Raw genomic sequence first — 21,775 nt, 5'->3', positions numbered from 1 at the left:
TCATACAACCAGATTAATCAGAATTTATGTATCAGAATCACAAACATTTTAAACTTGTTTATTCCTTGTAAAGCTTCGTGTTGTTTTCACGTTGCCTATTTGGGGCCTGCCATGCAAAGCAATGGCAGGAACCTATTACTATTCTCCCAATTCTTTATTTTTCATCCGTAACCGTTAATGCGGCTCATACCGCTGCGTGCACACCTACAAATGAGGTATCAAAACGTGCAGAAAATTCACGCCATTGGAGCTATTACTTTTGGTGGGATTCGGGGTTAACATGGCGACATAATTCGCAAAAAACTACGAAAAAAACCCCCTTATAAGTCAATGGGAAAAATCCTTCAAATACCCTATTTTTGAGGATTTTCTGTGTCGTCACGAATTCACGTAGAAATGCCATTCAAATTTCATTTTGTAGATACGTCTGTGATCTCTTCGAAAGTGAAGACGGCTCGTCGATACCAATTATGGTTTGTCCACAATTTGTCTCTAAGCGACCCAAAGTTTTTCATTTTTCCTAAAATTAGAGTGAGAGTCAGGGCCTTTAGATCTCCGCTAGAGTGAGAAATGAAGAGAATTTTTCACCCCAAAATAATTTTGAAATCGCCATCACGCCCACAAATATCGCACGATTGGTATCAAAATCGGTCCTGACATTGATACGCATGTCTGCTCCGATAAAATGTTTTCGAAATTTATCTAGACCGTACGGTTTTCTGTCACGGTGCTTCAGAGCAAAGTCATTTCGACAGGATTTTCTCAGGCTGTCTGAGGCTCTCTCCCATGTATTTGAATAGAATTTCAGATCTGGGCACAACATTTCTTTCTCTCATCACTGTAAATGCTCTGAGTGAGGTAGAGATATGAATCTCAGGACTATCGCAGAAGACACATTGCCCTCTCATACGCTTCAAACTGTTTTTGCATATGTATTACGGTTCCCGAATGGAAAGGAGTTGTTTTCAATGCTTTTTTTCAGTAAAACTGGCTGCCTCAAAGAGAGTATTCTCTGCCCCAGCCTCTCTCACTAACAGTTCACACTTTGCTGAGAAAATTATTTACCATAGCAACGGAACTCAAGAGGCTATTGGCTGCTGATTAGGACTACAAATACGCATCACTGTAGTTCTAACTATAGTGGAACCCTCAGTTGAAACAGATCAGGACTGAACTGGCCTTTAGAACTACTTGCTGCTATGGGCTGTATATAACTGATTTAACTCAGTAACTGTTACACATGGGATTAGTTCAAAACTTTAAAATGAAGCATAATAATAATTTCAAAATAAAAGCCTTGAATATTTTTAAATCAGGTAATTGCTCTGTTGAGCATTATATAACTGATTTAACCCAATGACTGTTATACATGGGATTAGTTTGGCCCTTTGAAATGAAGTTTAACAAAAATTGCAAAATAAAAGCCTTGACAAATTTTAAATCATACTGAATGGTGCACGTCCACCTTACTTAACGTTCTTGTGATTCTCCACATGCTATTGATTACATTGCAGAGTTCTTTAGCATCGATGCTAATTTCTAGCATGATAACGCCGGGCCCATACCGACGGACACGCTTTGGCAGGCCCCAGTTAAATTTCTTCAGAAATTTTCTAGTTTACATATATTGTCCAGTTGATGTCACAGTAGAGCAAATGAAGCACCGCGGTGCATCGGCTCATGAGTCGAATGATTGGATGGAGTTCCTCAGGGCTTTTAAAAATGTGGACTAAAATGAAATTTGAATATAATTTATAGTATTTGTTTAAAATCCGTTCATTTGAGAATTCTCCAAATGTCAGCTGGATATGTCGATTCATCTATATCTCTGTCTACGCTCTTGAATTTTCAAATGGATTTTTGTTAATTTCTGCCTTAAACGATTTACTTCAGTAAAGTTAACAATTACTCTTTTGCTCTATTTTCTTGTCCAGATTCCCTGAAGTGTAACGTTTATAACCAGGAGAGGAGATCCACTCTGGACCAGGAGGAGTTAGAACCTGTGCAGGTGAAACAAGAACAGGAAGAGCCTGAAGATCATCAGATAAAAGAAGAGCAGGAGGATCTGAAACACCAGCAGATAAAAGTGGAAGAGAAAGAAGTTTACTGCAGTCAGGCTGAAGAACAGATTGAATTAAAACAGGAGACTGATACCTGCATGTTGGTTCCTGTTGATGAGCAAACAGACCACACTGAATCAGAACCAAACAGGAACCAAGTCATCTTCCAGGAAGCTAAGAACCAAAATCAGGAAAGAAGAAAACCTTTCTCATGTGTCATCTGTAAAAAGCGTTTGACTTTCAAATCTGTTTTTGATGTTCATATGAGAACTCATACGGGTGAAAAGCCGTTTTCATGTGTGACCTGTGGAAAAAGTTTTAGTGAAAAAGGTCATTTAACTCAGCACATGATGATTCACACAGGTGAAAAGCCGTTTTCATGTGTGAACTGTGGAAAAAGTTTTAGTCAAAAATGTAATTTAACTCAGCACATGAAGATTCACACAGGTGAAAAGCCGTTTTCATGTGTGAACTGTGGAAAAAGTTTTAGTCGAAAACAGGATTTAACTCAGCACATGATTATTCACACTGGTGAAAAGCCGTTTTCATGTGTGAATTGTGGAAAAGCTTTTAGTCACAAACAGCATTTAACTCAGCACATGATGATTCACACTGGTGAAAAGCCGTTTTCATGTGTGAAGTGTCGAAAAAGTTTTAGTCAAAAACAGGATTTAATTCAGCACATGATGATTCACACTGGTGAAAAGCCGTTTTCATGTGTGAAATGTGGAAAAAGTTTTAGTCGAAAACAGGATTTAACTCGGCACATGATGATTCACACCGGTGAAAAGCCATTTTCATGTGTGAATTGTGGAAAAAGTTTTAGTCAAAAACGGCATTTAACTCCGCACATGATGATTCACACTGGTGAAAAGCCGTTTTCATGTGTGAACTGTGGAAAAGGTTTTAGTCGAAAACAGAATTTAACTCATCACATGAGGATTCACACAGGTGAAAAGCAGTAGAAGTATTTTCCATACATGTCCTATATTGAGGTTCACTAAAGAACTGATTTGGTTTAAAACTAGAATGAAAGACTGGAGGGGTTTCATGTCTATAAAGCTGAAAGTTGTTGTATTTGTTAAATGTGTTCATTTGGATACTTAGAGATGTGCAACCATGACACATTTTCCTTCAGAGATGCTTTCTTGTTCTTTTTGGTATATTCTGTATCAAAAAACAACAATGATAAACTGTATGTTATTGTATTAACATACTGTTTATGTCAAACTGTATGTTGTGTGTGTACAACGTGAAGAGCAGAGGGCTCAGCACACAGCCCTGAGGAGTGCCAGTACTGATGCTGATAGATGAAGAGGCTTGGGGGCCCACTGACTATTTCATGCATTAACAGAGTTTGACCGGACATGGACTCCCTTCCAGAACATTCTCACATGATTGGACTTGAGGGATTGATTTGTATTATTCTGTACAATAGAGAGTTTGTGGGGTTTATTTTTGTAGTTTTTGAAATCAACAATAGAATGTACAGAATTGAGTGTTTTCAAAACATCTGCAAAAAAAGTATTTGTGATATTTTTGTCTTTAAAGTAAAATGAGATTTCTTTCAACTTATTGTAACCAGTTTTACTCTACCTAATTAAAATCTTTTCAAATGAAAGAAAACGCATTTGTACTTTAAAGAAAATGCAAGATTCACCACAAACTAATTTTCATGCATTGATTGCACAAAGTACATGTGATTATTTTTAATATTTTGCTTTTTTTATCTAGTTTTAGCTGTAATATTTTGCTCTTTTTTGCTGCATGCATTTATGTTGAAACAATTTTTATGTGTATTTATATATGTATTTTAGAAAGAAGTTAAAGTGTAACATTTCATTGAAGATTAAAAGTTTTGAGTTTTCTTTTAGTGTATGTTGTGCCTGATACTTGAACCCAGTAGATGGTGGTACTACAGCTAAACTGGTTGTAGCCACTGTGGTTCCTGTAACTGATGGGTTGCCGGTTCAAACTCCCCACATCCATCTCAGTTGTTGAGTCCTTGAGCAAGGCACCAAACCTGCCTTGCCTGCTGTTAGTCAAAGGTCCGATGGCGCCGATTGTGTAGCAGCTTCTATCAGTCTGCCCTGCTCAAAAAGACAACCATACACAAGTTATTTCAAAAAAATGCATTACAGAAACTACTGCCGATCGATTTATTCAGGCTGTTCCTTCAACTGCTATACACTCCTGTACTTCTCTGAGTGATTTAACAGACAAGTTTATTTTTACAATTCAGAAGGTTATTGACACCATTGCTCCTGTTACTACAAAAGTAATCTCTGGGAAACGTAAACCACCTTGGAGAAATTTTGAGTCAGTTAGAAAAGGGGAAAAAAAAAGAGTCCCGGAAAGCAGAACGTCGGTGGCGTAAAACTAAAGTACAAACCCATTTAGATATCTTCAAAGATAAACTGAGAAATGCAAGAGTTTTTTTTTTCCCAAATGTCATCTCTACCTCTGCCAACAACTCTCGTGCTCTGTTCTTGATTGTTGACAGATTGACAAATCCACCTTCTTCTGTTAACTGTAAATTTTTCTCCTCTGAGGCCTGTGACAAATTGACCACCTTTTTCATTAATAAAACGGTGAAAATAAGGGAGACAGTGAACTCCTCTGTGTCTGTTGTTAGGAAACAATTAACTATATTTTCCAACAAACAGGACTTACCTAGGATCCCAGCAAAAAGCCCAGTGTTAATTTAACTCCCACAGAGTGGATTTTAACACTTTTTCAGTGTTTATATAGTCCACACTCTTCAGAGTTAAATTAACACTTTCAATATAGTTAAAATTTTAACACTTTATCAGAGTTACTTATTTAACTCACAAAACAGGGTTCATCCATATAATGGATAACACTGATCCAAGAACAAAATGTACCACTTTTAGTGTTGATTTAACACTTTCAAGTTTTATTTACTCCAAAAAAAGTTACTTTATGATTATGATTAATTATAATTATTAAGAAAAAATTTTGACACAAGTACATCAATTTTGAACACTTTATTTTTGCAGCTGTGTTTCCAACATTTTAAATTGTGGTACGATGAACAAGCATTCATTAGAAACGCCATAAGAGTTTTGAATATCAAAAGGCTTATGAAATTTAAGTTTTCTTTACTAAATGCCTTTCTTCACTTTGAACAATCCTGAAAGCATGATGATGATCATCAAATGTTTATGTGAATAGCTGTTTAGATAACAAAAGAAAGGTATTGTCAACTAAAAGTACATCACTTATCTGACAAAACACTGGCATCTCATCTTGAATTGTGCTGCAAACAGCAAGTCCTGGTCTGTATTCAACACCCTCAACTCTAACCCAGCTGGTTGAGAAAACATCTCCTGATGAAATCATTTGAAGCATTTCTTTGTTGACCACATCTTCATCTTTAAGTGAAAATGGTTTGAGAGGCCCATGCTCATTTTCTTTAATACTTATTGTTTCCCAATGATAAGCTGTGGCCATCTGATGCTTTTTCGCAAGTGATTTGGTTATATTTTTAAAGTTTTTAAAATATTCTATAAACATTTTGTGTTTAGCCTCAAACCTCATAGACCACATATGTAACAATGGACCTATTTTCCTAATGGAAGATGGATAGTGGATCATAAAATGATGCTTAGGTATCAAATTTTGATGTGAATATAAGAACTTAAAGAGTCTATGGTGTTCAACAATCAAATGCTTCAAATATATCGTCATACCCATAGTGAGAATAGGAGAAAAGACAATGTTCACAAAATGTGCTTTGAATAGCTCATCAAATGCTCCAAGAGAACCGTTTGTCTGGCATGGGATGAGACACTTATCCATGACGATGTAGAAGCTGTCAATCTTGCTTCTCTGACGCCCAACAGCAAGGAGGTATGGCTGCAGACCCTGTTGACCCCGGAGATGCTCCTCTAAACTGCAGCATGACTAAAATTAAAAAGATATACACCAAACATAAGAAACAAAACATACAGCTTTACGATACACGTTACATCGAAAATAAATGTAAGTATGCCCAGACATCTTCAAAGCTGTCATTCAAACATCTGTATTTATGCATGTCTATAAAAGGAAATAGACAGATAATTTTGCATATTTTAAATTTCAATTACCTTATGAAAGACAACAAGTCTCTCAACTGCATCACTTGCACTGATTTTTGGAGACTTCTGTCCTCCTGGTTGCGGTGGAAGGAGATGTAAGAGAAGTAACAGCGAGGCCGTTTCTTGGTCATAGCCTGAGGACAAATTTATAAAAGTTTTCAGATATAATATCAGAACTTTATGAGTACTCTGAACAGTCAACTATCTTCAGATATATCTAGGTACTTACTAGATGTGTTAGCAGACAAAAAATGTTGTTACATTCTTAGCAGACATTGAGTTATTAGGATTCTCAGGTTTTTGCTTCTTGCGTGGTATCTCATCCATTAGTATTGTTGATGTTGATGCATTTGAGTCGAAGATCGAGTCAGACTCAGAAGCAGATGACCATTCTGAGAACTCTGAAGAAAGAGACAATAGACATCAGTGACATTCTTTGGTAAAATCTGTATAACAGTTGATTTAATTTGCTTTGGTATCTCACCATCATAGCAGAAAACTGTCAGTACCACATTGCCTTGTCTAAGGAGGTCACTGAATATTTCTTCGTCAACTTCAGTACCTGTTTGTATGTAACTTTGCCTTCAGGTGGCAGGCAAAATCGTTCAATGACTGAAAAAACGAGGCAAGATTTAGAGCCTAATTCTGTAATCAGCTGGATTTTTTTAAACTAACAGTTACTTGATATGGATCATGTGATTAGTATGAAACATATTAATGAAAATACAATGGATTACTCTTTTTACTTACCACAAATGTGTAAAATATGTGTTAAATAGACATACATTGAAAATAATAATGCCCATGCCCCACACAGGTGTTAAATAAATAACAAACCTTTCTCATGAAACTGAAACCTTTCTCATCCATCTGTTCGCTTGACTTTATACCCACAAGTTTATTCCTAAAGGTCTCCGATGTTTTTGCTCCTGATCTTTTACAAAAAATTAATAAGTCACTCTCCTCTGGAGTCTTCCCTCAGGCTTTAAAGACTGCGGTGGATAAACCACTTCTCAAAAAACATAATTTAGACTCATCCATTCTAAGCAATCATCAACCAATATCAAATGTACCTTTTTTGGCTAAAATATTAGAAAAAAATATTTTTCAACAGATAAAAGGTTTTCTAGCCCTGAACAACTGTTTTGATGTCCATCAATCAGGCTTCTGTCAACATCACAGTACTGAAACTGCTCTTGTCAAAGTATTCAATTCAAGTTAAACCACTGGAAAAACATAATCTGGAAGTTTAAAGCTGTAATTATTGGCTCTTTTCTGCTGCGCATTTAGATTACTGTCTTTTTATGTTCAAATTATTTTTATGTGTATTGATAAATTTATTTTATTAAAGGGGCCAATCAAAATGCAAACACCAGCCAACACAAGCACGTTCACCACTTCATGCACAAATAAGCCAAAAACACAAGCCTCTCAACTTGCCGACTACACCACCAGTAGGAAGGATGCTACAGAAAAGCCAACGCACCAACTGTGAAAAAGGAAGCAGCCCCTCACAGGTCCATAAACATCCCAGCCGCCAAGTGATAAGTAAAAAAGCCAATCCTAACCTGGTACAAGACGATGGTTGTTGTGAAGTCCAACATAATGAGAGCTCAGCGACCCCAACCCTGACAGACCCACACAGAGACTGCTGGATCATCCAGACACAGGACCACCACCACCCCACTGCGATCCACCTCACAACTGAGGACAAGACGTGGCATAAAGAGCCCAAAACCATGTTGAAAATTCACAGTGCAAACATGCAGTGCATGAACCGGCCCCAAATCCAGACTACATACTGAGCAGAACCCAAGTCTCAGGGTTCAGCCAGGATCCAGGGAAAATACGCCCCCAGAATCCCAAGACTACCCCAGGAACAATACAATAAAGGCAGATTAACCTCACAGTGCAATAGACAGTGGCGTGTGTTTTAAGGGACATTGCTAACAATAAAGTGTCTTATGTCTAAGTAAACAACATGTTTTCAATCATTACACTATAATAATGCTACAAAATTAAAATTTTCCGACTTACACAGGCAATATCTAATTATCTTAGACAAATGCATGCGTTTGTAGGATTATATACTAAAGTGACGCTGCAGTCTGTCCTCCAGACCAGTTGGTGGCGATAATGACCTGACTCGTTGTTTGCCAACCGTCAATAAACACCAAAAGAATTAAGCTAAATGTGATGCTAGCAGCATTAGCTTTCTTTCGTTCTGCTTGAAGCCATCCTAGGGAGTCAGGCCATCTGTGAGCTGAACATGTGAGTGTTTGCAGTAAAAATATCTCCAGTCTGGATTCAACACGAGGTTTTAAACGAGCTGCTGCTGAAGAAACATTCACAGAGTTTAAAGAAATCTTCAAGTCTGAGGAGGAGATGGATGATCAGATACTGGCTTTTACCCCGACACCTCAAATCATCTTATATCGAATAGGTATGAAACACCCGCGATGGTAACTTTTTACCGATGAGATGCAGATTGTGGATATAAAGCTTTCATTTGGGAGCTTTATTAGCGGAGATTATGCAACGAAGCTAAAGTTTGCTTCCGGCCGGTTGTGGCTTCCACTTTAAAAACAGACTAAAGGGCGATTCCACCGATTGTTTTCAAGTTCAAAAATACTTTATTGAGCCCAAAGGAAGAATAAATGTTGTTGTAACTCATATTAATCCTAATTCTTAAGAGAGTTATTGTAGATTACAATGACTGTGAACTGCAATAGAGATTGTATTGGGAGGAAAGATCTCTTGTAGCTGTCTGTATTACAGAGAATTTGAAGAAGCCTCTGACTGAAGACACTCTGTTTTCCCAAGACAGTCTCATAAAGAGGATTGTCCTTTTTATGAGACTTGTCAGGATTATGAGGATGGTCAGGGTTGTCCATAATTTTCTTTTTATTGCTTTTACCATCTCCAGTCTGCTCTAATTGGTAAGCTTCAAAACCTAGACTCTTTAATCATAGACTGGATTGTTCCAGACTGAGATTTTGATGTTTCAGACCATTTTTATATGTTTTTCAGACCACCTACTGGATCGGTTTTGGAAAGAGGAGGTTTGCTCTGACCAGCAACTCTGTAAACCTGAGACAGGTCCCAGTTTGGACCAGGAGGAACCAGAACCTCTGCAGCTGAAAGACAAGCAGCAAAAGCCAGAACATCCCTGGACTAAAGAGGAACCATTGGAGCTCTGCATAGGTGAACATAAAGAGCATCTTGAGCTGAAGCAGGAGACTGAAGATTCATTAATGTTGACTCCTAATCATGAAGAAAAGAACCACATTCAACCAGAACCAATCAGTAACCAAGTGCTCTCTCAGATCTTTAAAAAAGATTCCTTTATTCCAAAGAAAAACTTGACTCAAGACTTGAAAAGTCATACAGGTGAGAAACGTTTTCCGTGTCGGACATGTGGAAAAAGTTTTTCTAAAAAAAGAGATTTAACAGATCACATGAGGATTCATTCAGGTGAGAGACCTTTCAAATGTTGGCTCTGTAGAAACAGTTTCACTACAAAAGTTGTTCTGGACTCTCATGTCAGAACCCACACAGGGGTGAAGCGATTTTCTTGTGCCGTTTGTGGCAAAGGTTTTAGTCGAAATTATACTATGAATTATCACATGAGGCGCCACAAAAATGAAAGGCCTTTTCCCTGGAATACCTGTGAGAAAACGTACACATCAAAAGATCCATTGAGCGATAATACAGTTGAGAATCCCTTTTTGTGTGGGATCTGTGGAAAAGCTTTCCAAGAAAGCAATAGCTTAAGAACTCACCTGATGACTCACACAAAAGAGACACCGTTTCAGTGCAGAACATGTGGAAAAAGTTACAAAGAAAAAGTACATTTCACAATTCACATGAAAACTCATACAGATGGGAAGCTTTGTTCTTTCTGTGGAAAAACTTTCACAACCAAGTCTAATTTTGAAAGACACGTCAGAATTCACACTAGTGAGAAGCCTTTCTCTTGTACAATTTGTGGCAAAGGCTTTATTCAAAAAGAGCATTTGGCTTATCACATGACGCATCACACAGATGATAGGCCTTTTCCCTGTAATATCTGTGAAAAATCTTTTAAAAGAAAGGATGCATTGAAAAGACACATGAGAATTCACACAGGTGAGAAACCCTTTTTGTGCAAGACCTGTGGAAGAGCATTCATCCACCATAACAGCTTTAAAGCTCATTTGCTAACTCACAAATGAGAACCCTTTACATTGTGTGATGTGTGGATAAGGTTATGAGAAAAACATATTGATACTTGGCATGAGGCACAAATGCTTAGGGGCATTTGTCAGAATGTTTCTCTTTATTTGGTGGTAGAAAATGAAATCAAAGACAACAGATTTTATTTGATATTAAAATCCAAGTATAAAGGATAATAAATGAATGAATAATAAAGAAGTACGACTCATGCCATGGTGTCCTGTTAATGCAGTACTTGTTTCTGTGCAGTTTTCACATGCTATCTCAACCAGATTTTATCACAAAGCTCTATTTAGCACCAAGCTAACTGTCATAACAAAAACATGACAATCTTGTTCATAAACAATGGTGTCAGGACTTTTCATTTTGATGACATTGACACTTTCATTGATATGAATACTTGCTTTTAAGGAAGAAGCTTTTAATTGTTAGCAAGTCGCTCACTCCTACAGGTTATCAACTGTGTTTTGTATTTATTCTTTTAAGAAATGTAGTTGTTTTTGTGCTAATGTTAATGTATGAAATGCACAAAAGTGACAGGAAAAACTGTAGAACTAAAAATCCTCAGGCTTCTCACTAGTTTATAAGTTATTTTAGACTAATAGACTGCTTTTCAAAATTAAACATCTTTGTCAGATGACAGAATTAAGATTGCAGATAGATACAATAGTAAAAGTGTATGTAAAACTTGATGCATTTGACTGCTTTGTTAATATCTACATTGATTTAAAATAATAAAATTAAAGAAGAAACATTTTTGTTTAATATATTTCCAGAAAATGAAAGCAGAGTTAAGCTACAGGTACCATCAATTTTGTCCAGACCTGTTTCATTAATTAGTTTTTTCAAATGATTTTGTTGATCCACAGTTCAAAAGCAATATCTAGTTTTCATTTTTTCATTTTCAATAAATTTTTATTTATCATTTCTGTTGTCCATTTCAACTTATTTCAGCTTCCCAGTTATAAACAGAAGGTAGATAACCAAGAATGTTATCTACAATTAATTTACTGTGTGATTTTTGTTACTGGATGTGAGAGAAATAAAATCTGGGTTAAGAAAAAGTTGAAACCAGAAGTTTACATACACTAAGTAAAAAAAAAACGTTTCTTCTCATTGAAGTTAAATAAAACCTAACTTCTCTTGTTTTAGGTCAGAATTATCAAACAAATTTGAGTACTGTGGAGATGAGGGGACAATATATCATCTTATATAACACTGTTAGAAACAAAGAATTGATCTAAACAGAATTATAATAAAACTTATTTACTTTAAAATGATTCAGAAACGTTTTCTGGCAATATTTGATTATCTTCGATCAAAGTGACGTTGCTGTTCACCCTCCAGACCATTCGGTGGCTCTAATTATCTCATTCGTTGTTTCTCAACCGCCAATAAATACCAAGAAGAAGAATGTTGCTGTACACTCTTGTAAGGTAGGTGGCGATATTCACTTTGAAATCCGCTATAATATAAAAGAAGAAGAAGAAGAATGTGTTGCTAGTAGGGTTAGCTTCTCTTCTACTTGAAGTCATTCTGGAGAGTCTGATCATCTGTTGGCTGAATATGTGAGTGTTTGCAGTAAACATGTCTTCAGTGCAGCTTCAATGAAAGATTATCAACGAGCAGTTAACTCCTGCTGAAGAAAGATTCAGAGTTTAAAGGGATAATCAAGACCGAGAAAGAGATGGATGATCAGCGCAGACTGCTGGATTTCACTAGGACACCGAAAAGGTACGAAACACCTGCGATTGTAATGTTTTACTGAAGAGGAAGGACGCATACTGTACGCATAAGAACATAAATTGGGAACAGTTACAAGGATGCAGTATTCTCGTTTCCTGTCCGCTTTCAAAATAAAAGCATTTTGAAAGGTTTGCCAATTTGCATTATAATTTTTCCATCTGAAACAGCAGTATTTATAAACACGTAAAGTCTTATTGGTTGTTCGGAACAGGTTTCCTCATTTCCCAACTGTTTTTCCATCTAAATCTAAATATTAGATTTTAAACATTCATTCATAAATTGGAGCCTTAATACTCCGACCAGCTCTCACTCCAGGGAGAACGGGCTCCAGTTTTTGGGAGCTTTGGCGACACCTAGTGACTATCCTGCAGAGCTGTTGTCAAAATTATGTACAAAGACACACTGGATATTTTTTTCACGTGTCCATATTAAATAAGGTGGGAGGTAAATATTTTAAAAACACAAATTATTATGGAGAATTATTGATATTGACTCATATGAAATACTTATATTGTAATTTTTTCCCCAGCTCTCATTATTTAACATAGGATGCCCTCGAGGGCAGGATTCTATGTGTTAATTTGATATTTGTGTTTTATTTCATATAAATAAAATCATTAAGATGTGTTTTATTTTGCTTTTTTGTCCTCTCAGACCTCAAACAGGAACATGTTTGGAAGGAGGAGGCGCTCGCCGACCAGCGGAGGAACTCTAGTTTTGACGAAAGTGAGCTGGAACATTTTCAGATAAAGGAAGAAGATAAGGAAGCCTGTATTAGCCAGGATGAAGAGGAGCTTGGGCAGAAGCAGGAGACTGAAACCTTAATGGTGACTCCGACTCATGAAGAATTTCACACTGAGTCAGAAGCAAACTGGAACCAACTCAACTTTCCTCCTGAAACTGAGAATGAAACAGGAAAAAAGCAATCCCAAAGTCTCAGAAGTAATGATGGATGAAGAGCAAATACATTGGAAAACTAGACACCATAATGACACAAGAAGTTCACCAGAAAAAGGGCGCACAGAAACTCATAGCGATAAGAAACTTTACTTTTGTGAAATGTGTGATAAAGGTTTTTCTTTAAATAAAAACTTGATCGCGCACCTGAGAATTCACACAGGGTGGAGAGGCCTTTCTCATGTAAAACCTGTGGCAAATGTTTCACCAAAAAATCCAATTTAACTCACCTCTTAAAAGCTCACACAGGCAAGAAGCCTTTTTCATGTGACGCATGTAAAAAGACATTCAGTCTAAAAAGAGATCTGGTCAAACACATGAGAATTCACAAGGACGAGAAGCCTTTCCTGTGCATGACCTGTGGAAAACGTTTCAGGTTGAAATTTATTTTAACTGAACACACAAGAACTCACACGGGTGAGAGGCCTTTTCCTTGTGACGCATGTAAAAAGACATTCAGCCTTAAAAGAAACATGGTGAAACACATGAGAAACCGTGGAAAACATCTTAAATCTACAGGTTGTTTTGATTCAAGTCGGATAATGAGATGAGAGCGCTTTGTCTGGCTGAACATGTCACAAACATTTTAAGTCTTTTTGCCTACCAATGTTGAAAATATTGGAGATTAGTGAGGTTATTCCTGCTAGCATTACAGATTGACAATTTAACCTAAATTAAGAGATTATGTTTGCTGTGTCAATGCATTCTTATTTAATATGTGTCATTTGAAGGGGCAGTATGATATAAAATCAACTTTGAGCTTTAGATCATATTATGTTAGTCCGTCGTCAAAAACATATTTGGAGTGTTGCCTTGATTTTAAATTTTTTTTTATGTTTGAGAAATTGCCCACTCAGCTCCTTCAGACTAGCCAGCAACAATTAGCAAGCGCCTGGTGGAACTGTGCATCTGCTGAGGTCATTACATGAACTACTTTTCAGTAAAACGCTGCTAAAAACATTGTTAACGTGTTAATAGAGGCGTTGTGATGTGGCGACATCCTGAAGGCAGAGTTTCAGTTTTTAAAGAGACAGAAGCCTAATTTCAAGACTTTAAATTGTGATGTCAAATCTCTTTTAAATCATATTTGATACATGCAGCAATCAAGCAACTGAAGACAACAGTTGCTTGATTGTGATATAAAATGACGCTCTGTGTCCATTCAAAAGATTTGTTATAAAAAAAATAGACTTCTAGTGTAATTTGCTCACTAGCTGATAAAATGCTTTGATTCATCAAAAATAAAATGAAGTGAATTCTACCAACCAATTTTCACGTTTTTTCTTCATGTTTCTATGTTTAATAATTGTCTTATAACGTTTGTCTTTGAGAGAATAATCTTGTGCAACATTTAGCTATTATTTTTAAAAATAGTTAATGTATACCGTTTTTATATACCGTTTTCCATCTTTAGTTGGAAAAAACAACAATAACATTAGAATAAAATATTTGAATGCTTTATATGGACCAATTACGAAATTGGTTTCTAATTTTTATGGGGGGTTTAATCTATATGAAGAAAAAGTTAAGAAATGTATTGGATTTTCTCCTTATATTTTGTTATCTTCTGCTTTCATCCACTAGGGGGTGGTAGTGTGTTCACTCGCTGGAAAAAAAAAAAACGCCAGTAGAAGAAGAGGCGGCGGATGTAAACGGATTGCTAGCAGTTATTCTCTGAATATGTGAGTATTTGCAGTAAAGATGTCTTCAGTTCAGCCGCAGAGGAGATTTATCAACCAGCATTTAACTCCTGCTGAAGAAACCGACCCAGAGTTTGAAGAAGTCATCGTGAAATCGGAGGACGAGCTCGATGATCAGTCCAGTCTGCTGGATTTCTCCCAAGAAGGTATTGAAATGAGCGATGCTAACGTCATTTCTCTGCTAAATTTTGAAATCTGCGTGCGTTTTATGTTCTGGATGCTGACACAGAAAGCCGGGAAGCTCATGAAGCTCCGCAGAGATCAGCATCCAACATGGCTGCGAGCAAAATAGCGAACGTTGGAGCTATAAACTATAATTAAACGCTCCGGACGGGTTGTATCTCAGCAAATCAGTATCAGACACACACTGCTGCGAAATATCCGCAGGTAAAATAGATTATTTTGTGTTTAAATGTAGAAATGAAGAGAAAGTTATTTTCGACTCGTATTAGGAAGCTGGCTTCCGATTTGATTAACGACTAAAATATGATTCCGCCTCATCTTTTTTACTTTTATCTTTAATCTACGGAGCGCCCTAAGGGACATGAAGGGGACATTTTTTCGTTTTCAGTAAATCGCAATAAATTAACAAATACCCCCTGGTCTATTTTGTATACAGACACTGTGATCAATGTGGATTCAAAATTTCTGTTAAAAATCCTCAGTGAAAACGTGTTTATACATTCTTAACTATTTGCTGCAGAAAACTGGTTGAAAATCGATTTATTCACTGTTGTATTCATTTTTGTTTATCCAATACAGTATATATCAAAACAACTATTTCTTAATACCACCAAAACTGGTAGATAATGACATTACCCTGTGAATTTAACTCAAGTAGTCAAAATAGTTTAGATGTAGCTTATTTTCCTTCTTACAGAAAGTTTGTCATGTTTATGTAGGGATGGAAATAACACGTTTGACCTGTTTTGCTCTGGTATTTTTCACATAAAAACAAAAATATGAAACTTTGTAGAACTCAATCGAGATGTAAACATAGAATTCCTCCATAGAAAAACCGGACATTGTGGGAGAAAGATTTAAAAGTATTCAAGATACTTCATATTCTGAACACTAGATGCATTGTTGGCCGTTAACTCAAAAGTATTGAGTGGAAATGCAATACTCTCTATATAAATTTCTTAACCTGTATCATACAACAATAAAAGGTAATTACATATAATCTTGAACTTAGTGATCAAATAAAATTTGAGTCAGTCTGATTTTTTTGCTGATTGCTGTTCTACTCCTCGATGAGTAATTCTGTGCTAATATTGGCCAGCTAATTACCAGAGCATAGTCCTCTAACGCACCTGAATCAAATGAAGAGTTGTTGACCAGGCCTTTGAAAAACTTCTTGTAATGCTGAAGTAATTCAGTCTTTTGATTCAGGTGTGCTGCAGGACTGAAGTTATAGACCCCTGCTTTATAAACTTCACTTTCGAAAGAGCATTATGCTAATAACAGTAAAAGATTTCATCCTTTAGTTTTCAGCCCAAGGAAACAGATAATAAGACACACTCTGCTGCAAACTCATCGTCTAACTTTAGAGTGTTAGCTGGAATTTTATTAAAGGGAGTTTAAGACCATTAATTGACCCAGGCTCTTTACTGTTTAACCCTCCAGACATCCACCAGGATGATGTTTGGAAAGAGGAGGCGCTCGCCGATCAGGAGAGGAGCTCCAGATTTGATGAAGAGGATCCCGAACCTCTGCAGATGAAAGAGGAGCAGGTTGAGTTTGGACATCTGCAGATAAAAGAGGAAGACATGGAGCTCCTTGTCAGTCAAGATGAGGAACTGCTTGAGCTGAAGGAGGAGTCTGACACCTTCATGGTGACGCCTACTGACGAGGAAAGCTTTCACACCGAACCAGAACCAAACTGGTACCCGCTCGACTCTCAGGACTCCCCTGAAAGTGACAACCAGGATCAGGAAGGAAGCATTTCAGAAGACTGGGGGTCAAAGAGTGATGAAGAGCAAATGTTAAATGAACGGGGTCAGGAAACGAGACAATATAATCAGTATTCTGAGAGCTCAAATCAAGAAGGGCACAGTGCTCACAAAGAAAAGAAACAATATTCTTGTAAAATGTGTGATAAAAGCTTTTCCCAGAATAATAACCTGACGATACACATGAGAAGTCACACAGGGGAGAGGCCTTTCTCATGCGAGACATGTGGCAAAGGTTTTACTACAAAATCGAATTTAACCCTTCACTTGAGAACGCACACAGGTGAGAAGCCTTTTCCGTGCGTGACCTGTGGAAAAAGCTTCAGTCTAAAATGTATTTTAACTGAGCACATTAGAACTCACACTGGTGAGAAACCCTTCCCATGTCTGGTCTGTGAGAAAAGTTTCCCCTCCAAAAACCATTTGAATAAGCATTTGAGAAGTCACACTGGTGAGAGGCCATTCTCATGTATCACCTGTGGGAAAAGGTTCAGTCTGAAGTGTAATTTAACTGAACATATGAGGACTCACACTGGTGAGAAGCCTTTTCAGTGTTTGGCTTGTGACAAAAGTTTTAACTCTAAAAACCATTTGAATAAACACCTGAGAGTCCACACAGGTGAGAGGCCTTTCTCCTGCATGATCTGTGGAAAAAGGTTCGCTCAGAAAAGTTGTTTAACGGATCACATGAGAACTCACACGGGGGAGAAACCTTTTCTTTGTGATATGTGTCAGAAAGCCTTCAGCCTGAGGAGCAGCTTGAATAACCACATGAGAACCCATACAGGTGACAAGCCTTTCTCATGCGACACCTGTGAAAGAACGTTCACGTTAAAGAGTCGTCTGAATAGACACATGAGATCTCACACAGGGGAGAAACCATTTACATGTAATGCATGTACTAAAACCTACAGCCTTAAAAGTAGTTTGACCAAACATATGAAAACTCACGTTGGCTAGGAGCATTTCTTCTGTATACAGTGTAGAGATAAAGATGTTAGTAACCAGTAACATATTTTAATGTAATATGAAAGATAGTGACTGTTCACTAGGGTTGGACATAAAGCTTTATTATGAAATTTTGTGGTGCCGTTGTGATAACAATAAAAGTGATAATAAGAACTATTTATTAATCAATTGTTGGCTCATAAAAGTCTGGCTTTTTCACTTTTACAATTCAAATTCAAAAGATGCTTTATTGATCCCAAAAAATTTTGATGTCGCTCCAATTCATTAATTCAAGGTTCTTCAAAGAGTTATTGTACATTTTTGTACATCCATTTGGGTCTCTACTGCTTCTAGAAAGGCTCCAGGTGTTCAAAAAAAGAACAAGTTAATATTTTTTGGTGTCTAGACAGCAAACTGTTTCAAAAACCTTTCGTAATATAATGTTACATATCAACAGGCATTGCCCTGTTACCTAGCAACCTCAGTTGCAGAGCAACTGCTCCAGCAAAGCTTGAGCACGTTTGGTCAGCTGGTTTTACTGCTGTATGTGCTGTACAATGGCTGCTGGAAAAAGCAAGAGGCCCTAAAACGGCTCATTGTGAAAAGAGCTCAAAATAGTCTAAATCTGTGTCTGCGAATTATTTTGGGTAAAAAATGTTATGAAGGTATTTTGTGTAGCCCGCAGTCCTATCCTGACTCGTTCAAGGAAACATAACAAGTCCCCTTTAAGATGGCATTCCTGCTCCACCTCTTACAAATTATAGGTTTCCATCCCAAAAATCAGTTGTAGTGAAAAGCCACAAAGTTTGTGTTTTTCTTTGTATTCATTGCAATAATTGACTGACGACGAGTTGTCCATTCAGCTACTGTAGAAAAAAAATTAATTCATTATATCCATCTTGATAACATGCCGTTATTTTCAAAATATTTGCATGTATGATTGATTTCTGGGTGAAAACTGATTTGATGCAGTTTCCTATTAACTTTAAAAGAAAATAAAATTTTCTCCAGCATTAAACTTTATTTAAAATTTATTGCAGGCGTCATATTTTTATTGCAGTCTAAACAAATAAATATGCCATAGCTGCATACTGTCTACTTCACAGAAGTGTGTCCTTCCTAAAACTGGAGGATTGAATAGATTTATTTCTGCAACATATAAGTCAGTATTATGATAATGTCCTTTATGAATTGTTGCACATTTAGGTTTTAAAAGTCATGAATTTGCAGGCAAAGGAAGGCACCAAAAATACATTGAATAATAACTTTCAAACAAAATTAGGTGAATTTAAGAAGACATGAATAAAAACACTGGACTGACAGTTTGGATTCAAATTAAAAAGGTTAAATCAAGACTAGGCTTCTCATTATTGTCTTCATGTTCTGTCTGGAGATCTTATTGTTGCAAAGTCAGTAACTCAGTGCTGCTTGATATCCTTAGATAAAAATCTTTGCAAATTTGAATCAACTGAATTTTTACTGCATTGATTAATAACTAAACTGAAATTGTAATATAATTTATATAGTATGTTTAGATTGTATTTAGATTGCTGTTTATAATTTGGCTATTTTTTGTTAATGTACCTTGATATTGTATTTTACGTCCATCAAGCTATATAAAATATCTGGATTAAATATAAAATAAGATAAATATGACAAAGTTAGAGAGCAGAATATAGAAAGGTTGTTTTATGGAAATCTGAGAAAAACGGCAGCCAGGAAGTGATTTCAGGGACACATGAGACACAAACATGTATATTAAAGAGCCAACAATTAATCTGAGTAGAATGAAAATAAAAATGTGTCCTTTGGAAATCATGCAAATTAACTTGTACTACGTGAAACAAAGTGATTAAACCGAATTTAATTGCTTTCTTGTTGTTGTTGTTTTAATTCCCCACCAGAAGGAGGCGGTACTTCGTTACTACCCTACCGTAGTCAAGGAAACCAACAGAAGAAGAGCTGAGTCGCTAACAACATTAGCTATTTTGCTGCTACTAATAATTTAGGAGAAAATAATTTGCTGTAAGCTGAATAGGTGAGTGTTTGCAGTGAGAATGTCTTCAGTGTGAGAGTTTATCAGCGAGCAGTTAACTCCCGATGAAGAAACATTCACAGAGTTTGAAGAAGTGGATGAAAAGAGCAGACTGCTGGATTTCACCTGGACATCCCAAATCATCGTACGACGAATAGGTACGAAACACCAGCGGTTACAACGTTTCTCTGATTGGGGGTATTTAAGGGTATCGTTTGCGTGGAGGTTAAATTAAGCTGTTTTTACCTTCGGAGCTCACAAAAGGTGTTGGTGTGTGAAAAACGATCCGCACTAATGACAGATGTGCGTTGTGGTTGTGAATTTGGGGCTATTTCTGTTGTTGTTTTCTAACGAGAAGAAACGGAAAAGAACGAGACATAACGAGTGCTGAAAGCTGGGCTCGGGCCTTGAGCTAAAGGAGGCTTAGACACCGGACGGGTCTAGTTACTAAAAACTACTGAAGTTAGAGGGGTTTTTATTCAAAAATAGAGTAGTTGTAAAAGCTGTCGTCCCAAAATTACTCAAGATTTTTTTTTAAAAAGTTGCTCAAGTACTGAGTAGCTGATCATAATGTATCTGATTAATATTTTAAAGTAATGACATCAAAAACTAAAATATAGTTATTTGCAAATACTGGTATTTTTAAGACTAATATTAAGATTATTTCAGATATGTGCAAAATAACACATTCAAGCAGAAGAAACAGTTTCTTCCCAATGTCAAACTTTAAATAAAAGTAACATTTACAGTAAGTAATGTCTACATGGATGAAGTATTTCCAGTGATCATATATAGTGTAGCTTACTGATCTGCAAATAGGACAATACACACAGAGGACAGAAAATAGCATTAGAACAACAAAACTTGTGGAGAAAAAAGAGGTCTCACGTTAACATGTCGCTTGTATTTTTGGTTAAAATGTTTGTTCTTTATTCATTGAAGTTACTCATGTTGGGTAGAGTATCCAGATATTTTACTCGGGTAATAGTAGGAATGTTTAATAATAATATAACTGAAATAAAAGGAAAAGACATGGTGCAGTAAAAATACTCCCCAGATTATTTTTCTAGCAAATGCAACTGAGCATTTATTAACCTTAACTAGTGACGACCTGCCATGTTTATTCCAGCTATTTGAAATTATTTATTCTAGTGTTTTTTAAGTCACAAAGAAGTAGACACTCCAACAGTGAGGTGGAGTACTTAGTTCATCATTGCATGTGTATTTTGTTCATAATTTGATGGTTCAATCTGGTTTTAAAGCATGTTTCTATGAATCACTTGCTTGCATACATAATCTTTCTTTCTGCATGTCCAGATATTTTGCAGCATGACGTCAAAGAGGAAGAGACTCTTTATGGCCAAGAGAGCAAATCCGGTTTGGACCAGGGCCAACCAGAACCTCTGCAGAGAACAGAAGAGCAGGAGGAGCTGGAAAATCAACAGCCTGAATATCAACAGGTAAAAGAGGAAGAGGAAGAACTCTGCATCAGTCAGGATGAAGATCAGCATGAACTGAAACAGGAGACTGAGACCTTTATGGTGACGATATTTAGTGAGGAAAAATACAATAAAGAACCAGAACCAGATGGAAACAAACATGACAACCAGGATCAGGAAAAATTGGATAGAGATGAAGAGTTGAAACAAAATCAGAAAACCACAAATAAGTCAAAACGAAAAGGACACAAAAAGATGCACCGAGATAAAAACCTGTATTTTTGCAACATTTGTGAAAAATGTTTTTCTACTAGTAGCAACTTGAATATGCATTTGAAAATTCACACAGGTGAGAAGCCTCACTCATGCCTGACCTGCGGAAAAAGCTTCAGTCAAAGATGTCATATAAAGCTACACACCAGAATTCACTCAGGGGAAAAGCCTTTCTCATGTGTGATCTGTGGAAGCAGTTACAGTCAAAATCATTTTCTAACTTGTCACATGAGAGTTCACACGGGTGAGAAGCCTTTTCTATGTCTAACATGTGGCAAAAGTTTCACCATGAAAACTCTTCTGAATAAGCACCAGAGAACTCACACAGGTGTGCAACCGTTCTCATG

The 21,775-nt window shown here is 36.7% G+C and overlaps 2 protein-coding genes and 1 long non-coding RNA gene across 3 annotated transcripts; 2 read left to right on the top strand and 1 right to left on the bottom strand.

The window, feature by feature from the left end:
• Window positions 1-5,053: 5,053 nt before the first annotated feature.
• Window positions 5,054-6,410, bottom strand: LOC116731053 (uncharacterized). Its single transcript, XR_004341511.1, has 2 exons — window positions 6,173-6,410; window positions 5,054-5,987 (listed from the first exon to the last, which is right to left on the bottom strand). It is a non-coding gene; the product is annotated as an uncharacterized LOC116731053 (long non-coding RNA).
• Window positions 6,411-8,325: 1,915 nt separating this feature from the next.
• Window positions 8,326-14,346, top strand: LOC116730914 (gastrula zinc finger protein XlCGF57.1-like). Its single transcript, XM_032580484.1, has 3 exons — window positions 8,326-8,606; window positions 9,194-12,112; window positions 12,779-14,346. Exons 1-2 carry the CDS (start codon window positions 8,549-8,551, stop codon window positions 10,375-10,377), a joined length of 1,242 nt encoding a protein of 413 aa, XP_032436375.1. The 5' UTR covers window positions 8,326-8,548; the 3' UTR covers window positions 10,378-12,112; window positions 12,779-14,346.
• A 342-nt stretch (window positions 14,347-14,688) lies between these two features.
• Window positions 14,689-19,552, top strand: LOC116730897 (zinc finger protein OZF-like). Its single transcript, XM_032580458.1, has 2 exons — window positions 14,689-14,927; window positions 16,408-19,552. Exons 1-2 carry the CDS (start codon window positions 14,783-14,785, stop codon window positions 17,691-17,693), a joined length of 1,431 nt encoding a protein of 476 aa, XP_032436349.1. The 5' UTR covers window positions 14,689-14,782; the 3' UTR covers window positions 17,694-19,552.
• The last annotated feature ends 2,223 nt before the right edge of the window (window positions 19,553-21,775 follow it).

This window comes from Xiphophorus hellerii, chromosome 13, assembly GCF_003331165.1.
Source record: "Xiphophorus hellerii strain 12219 chromosome 13, Xiphophorus_hellerii-4.1, whole genome shotgun sequence".
In the NCBI taxonomy this organism is placed as follows: domain Eukaryota; kingdom Metazoa; phylum Chordata; class Actinopteri; order Cyprinodontiformes; family Poeciliidae; genus Xiphophorus; species Xiphophorus hellerii.
This window is presented reverse-complemented; position numbering and strand designations above follow the sequence as displayed.

Bases quoted from the DNA above. Each gene is read 5' to 3' on its own strand.
- LOC116730897 (XM_032580458.1), top strand. From the start codon at position 14,783: ATGTCTTCAGTTCAGCCGCAGAGGAGATTTATCAACCAGCATTTAACT. The intron at 14,928-16,407 runs GTATTGAAATGA...TTAACCCTCCAG, and splicing joins GCTGGATTTCTCCCAAGAAG to ACATCCACCAGGATGATGTT.
- LOC116730914 (XM_032580484.1), top strand. From the start codon at position 8,549: ATGGATGATCAGATACTGGCTTTTACCCCGACACCTCAAATCATCTTA. The intron at 8,607-9,193 runs GTATGAAACACC...TATGTTTTTCAG, and splicing joins AATCATCTTATATCGAATAG to ACCACCTACTGGATCGGTTT.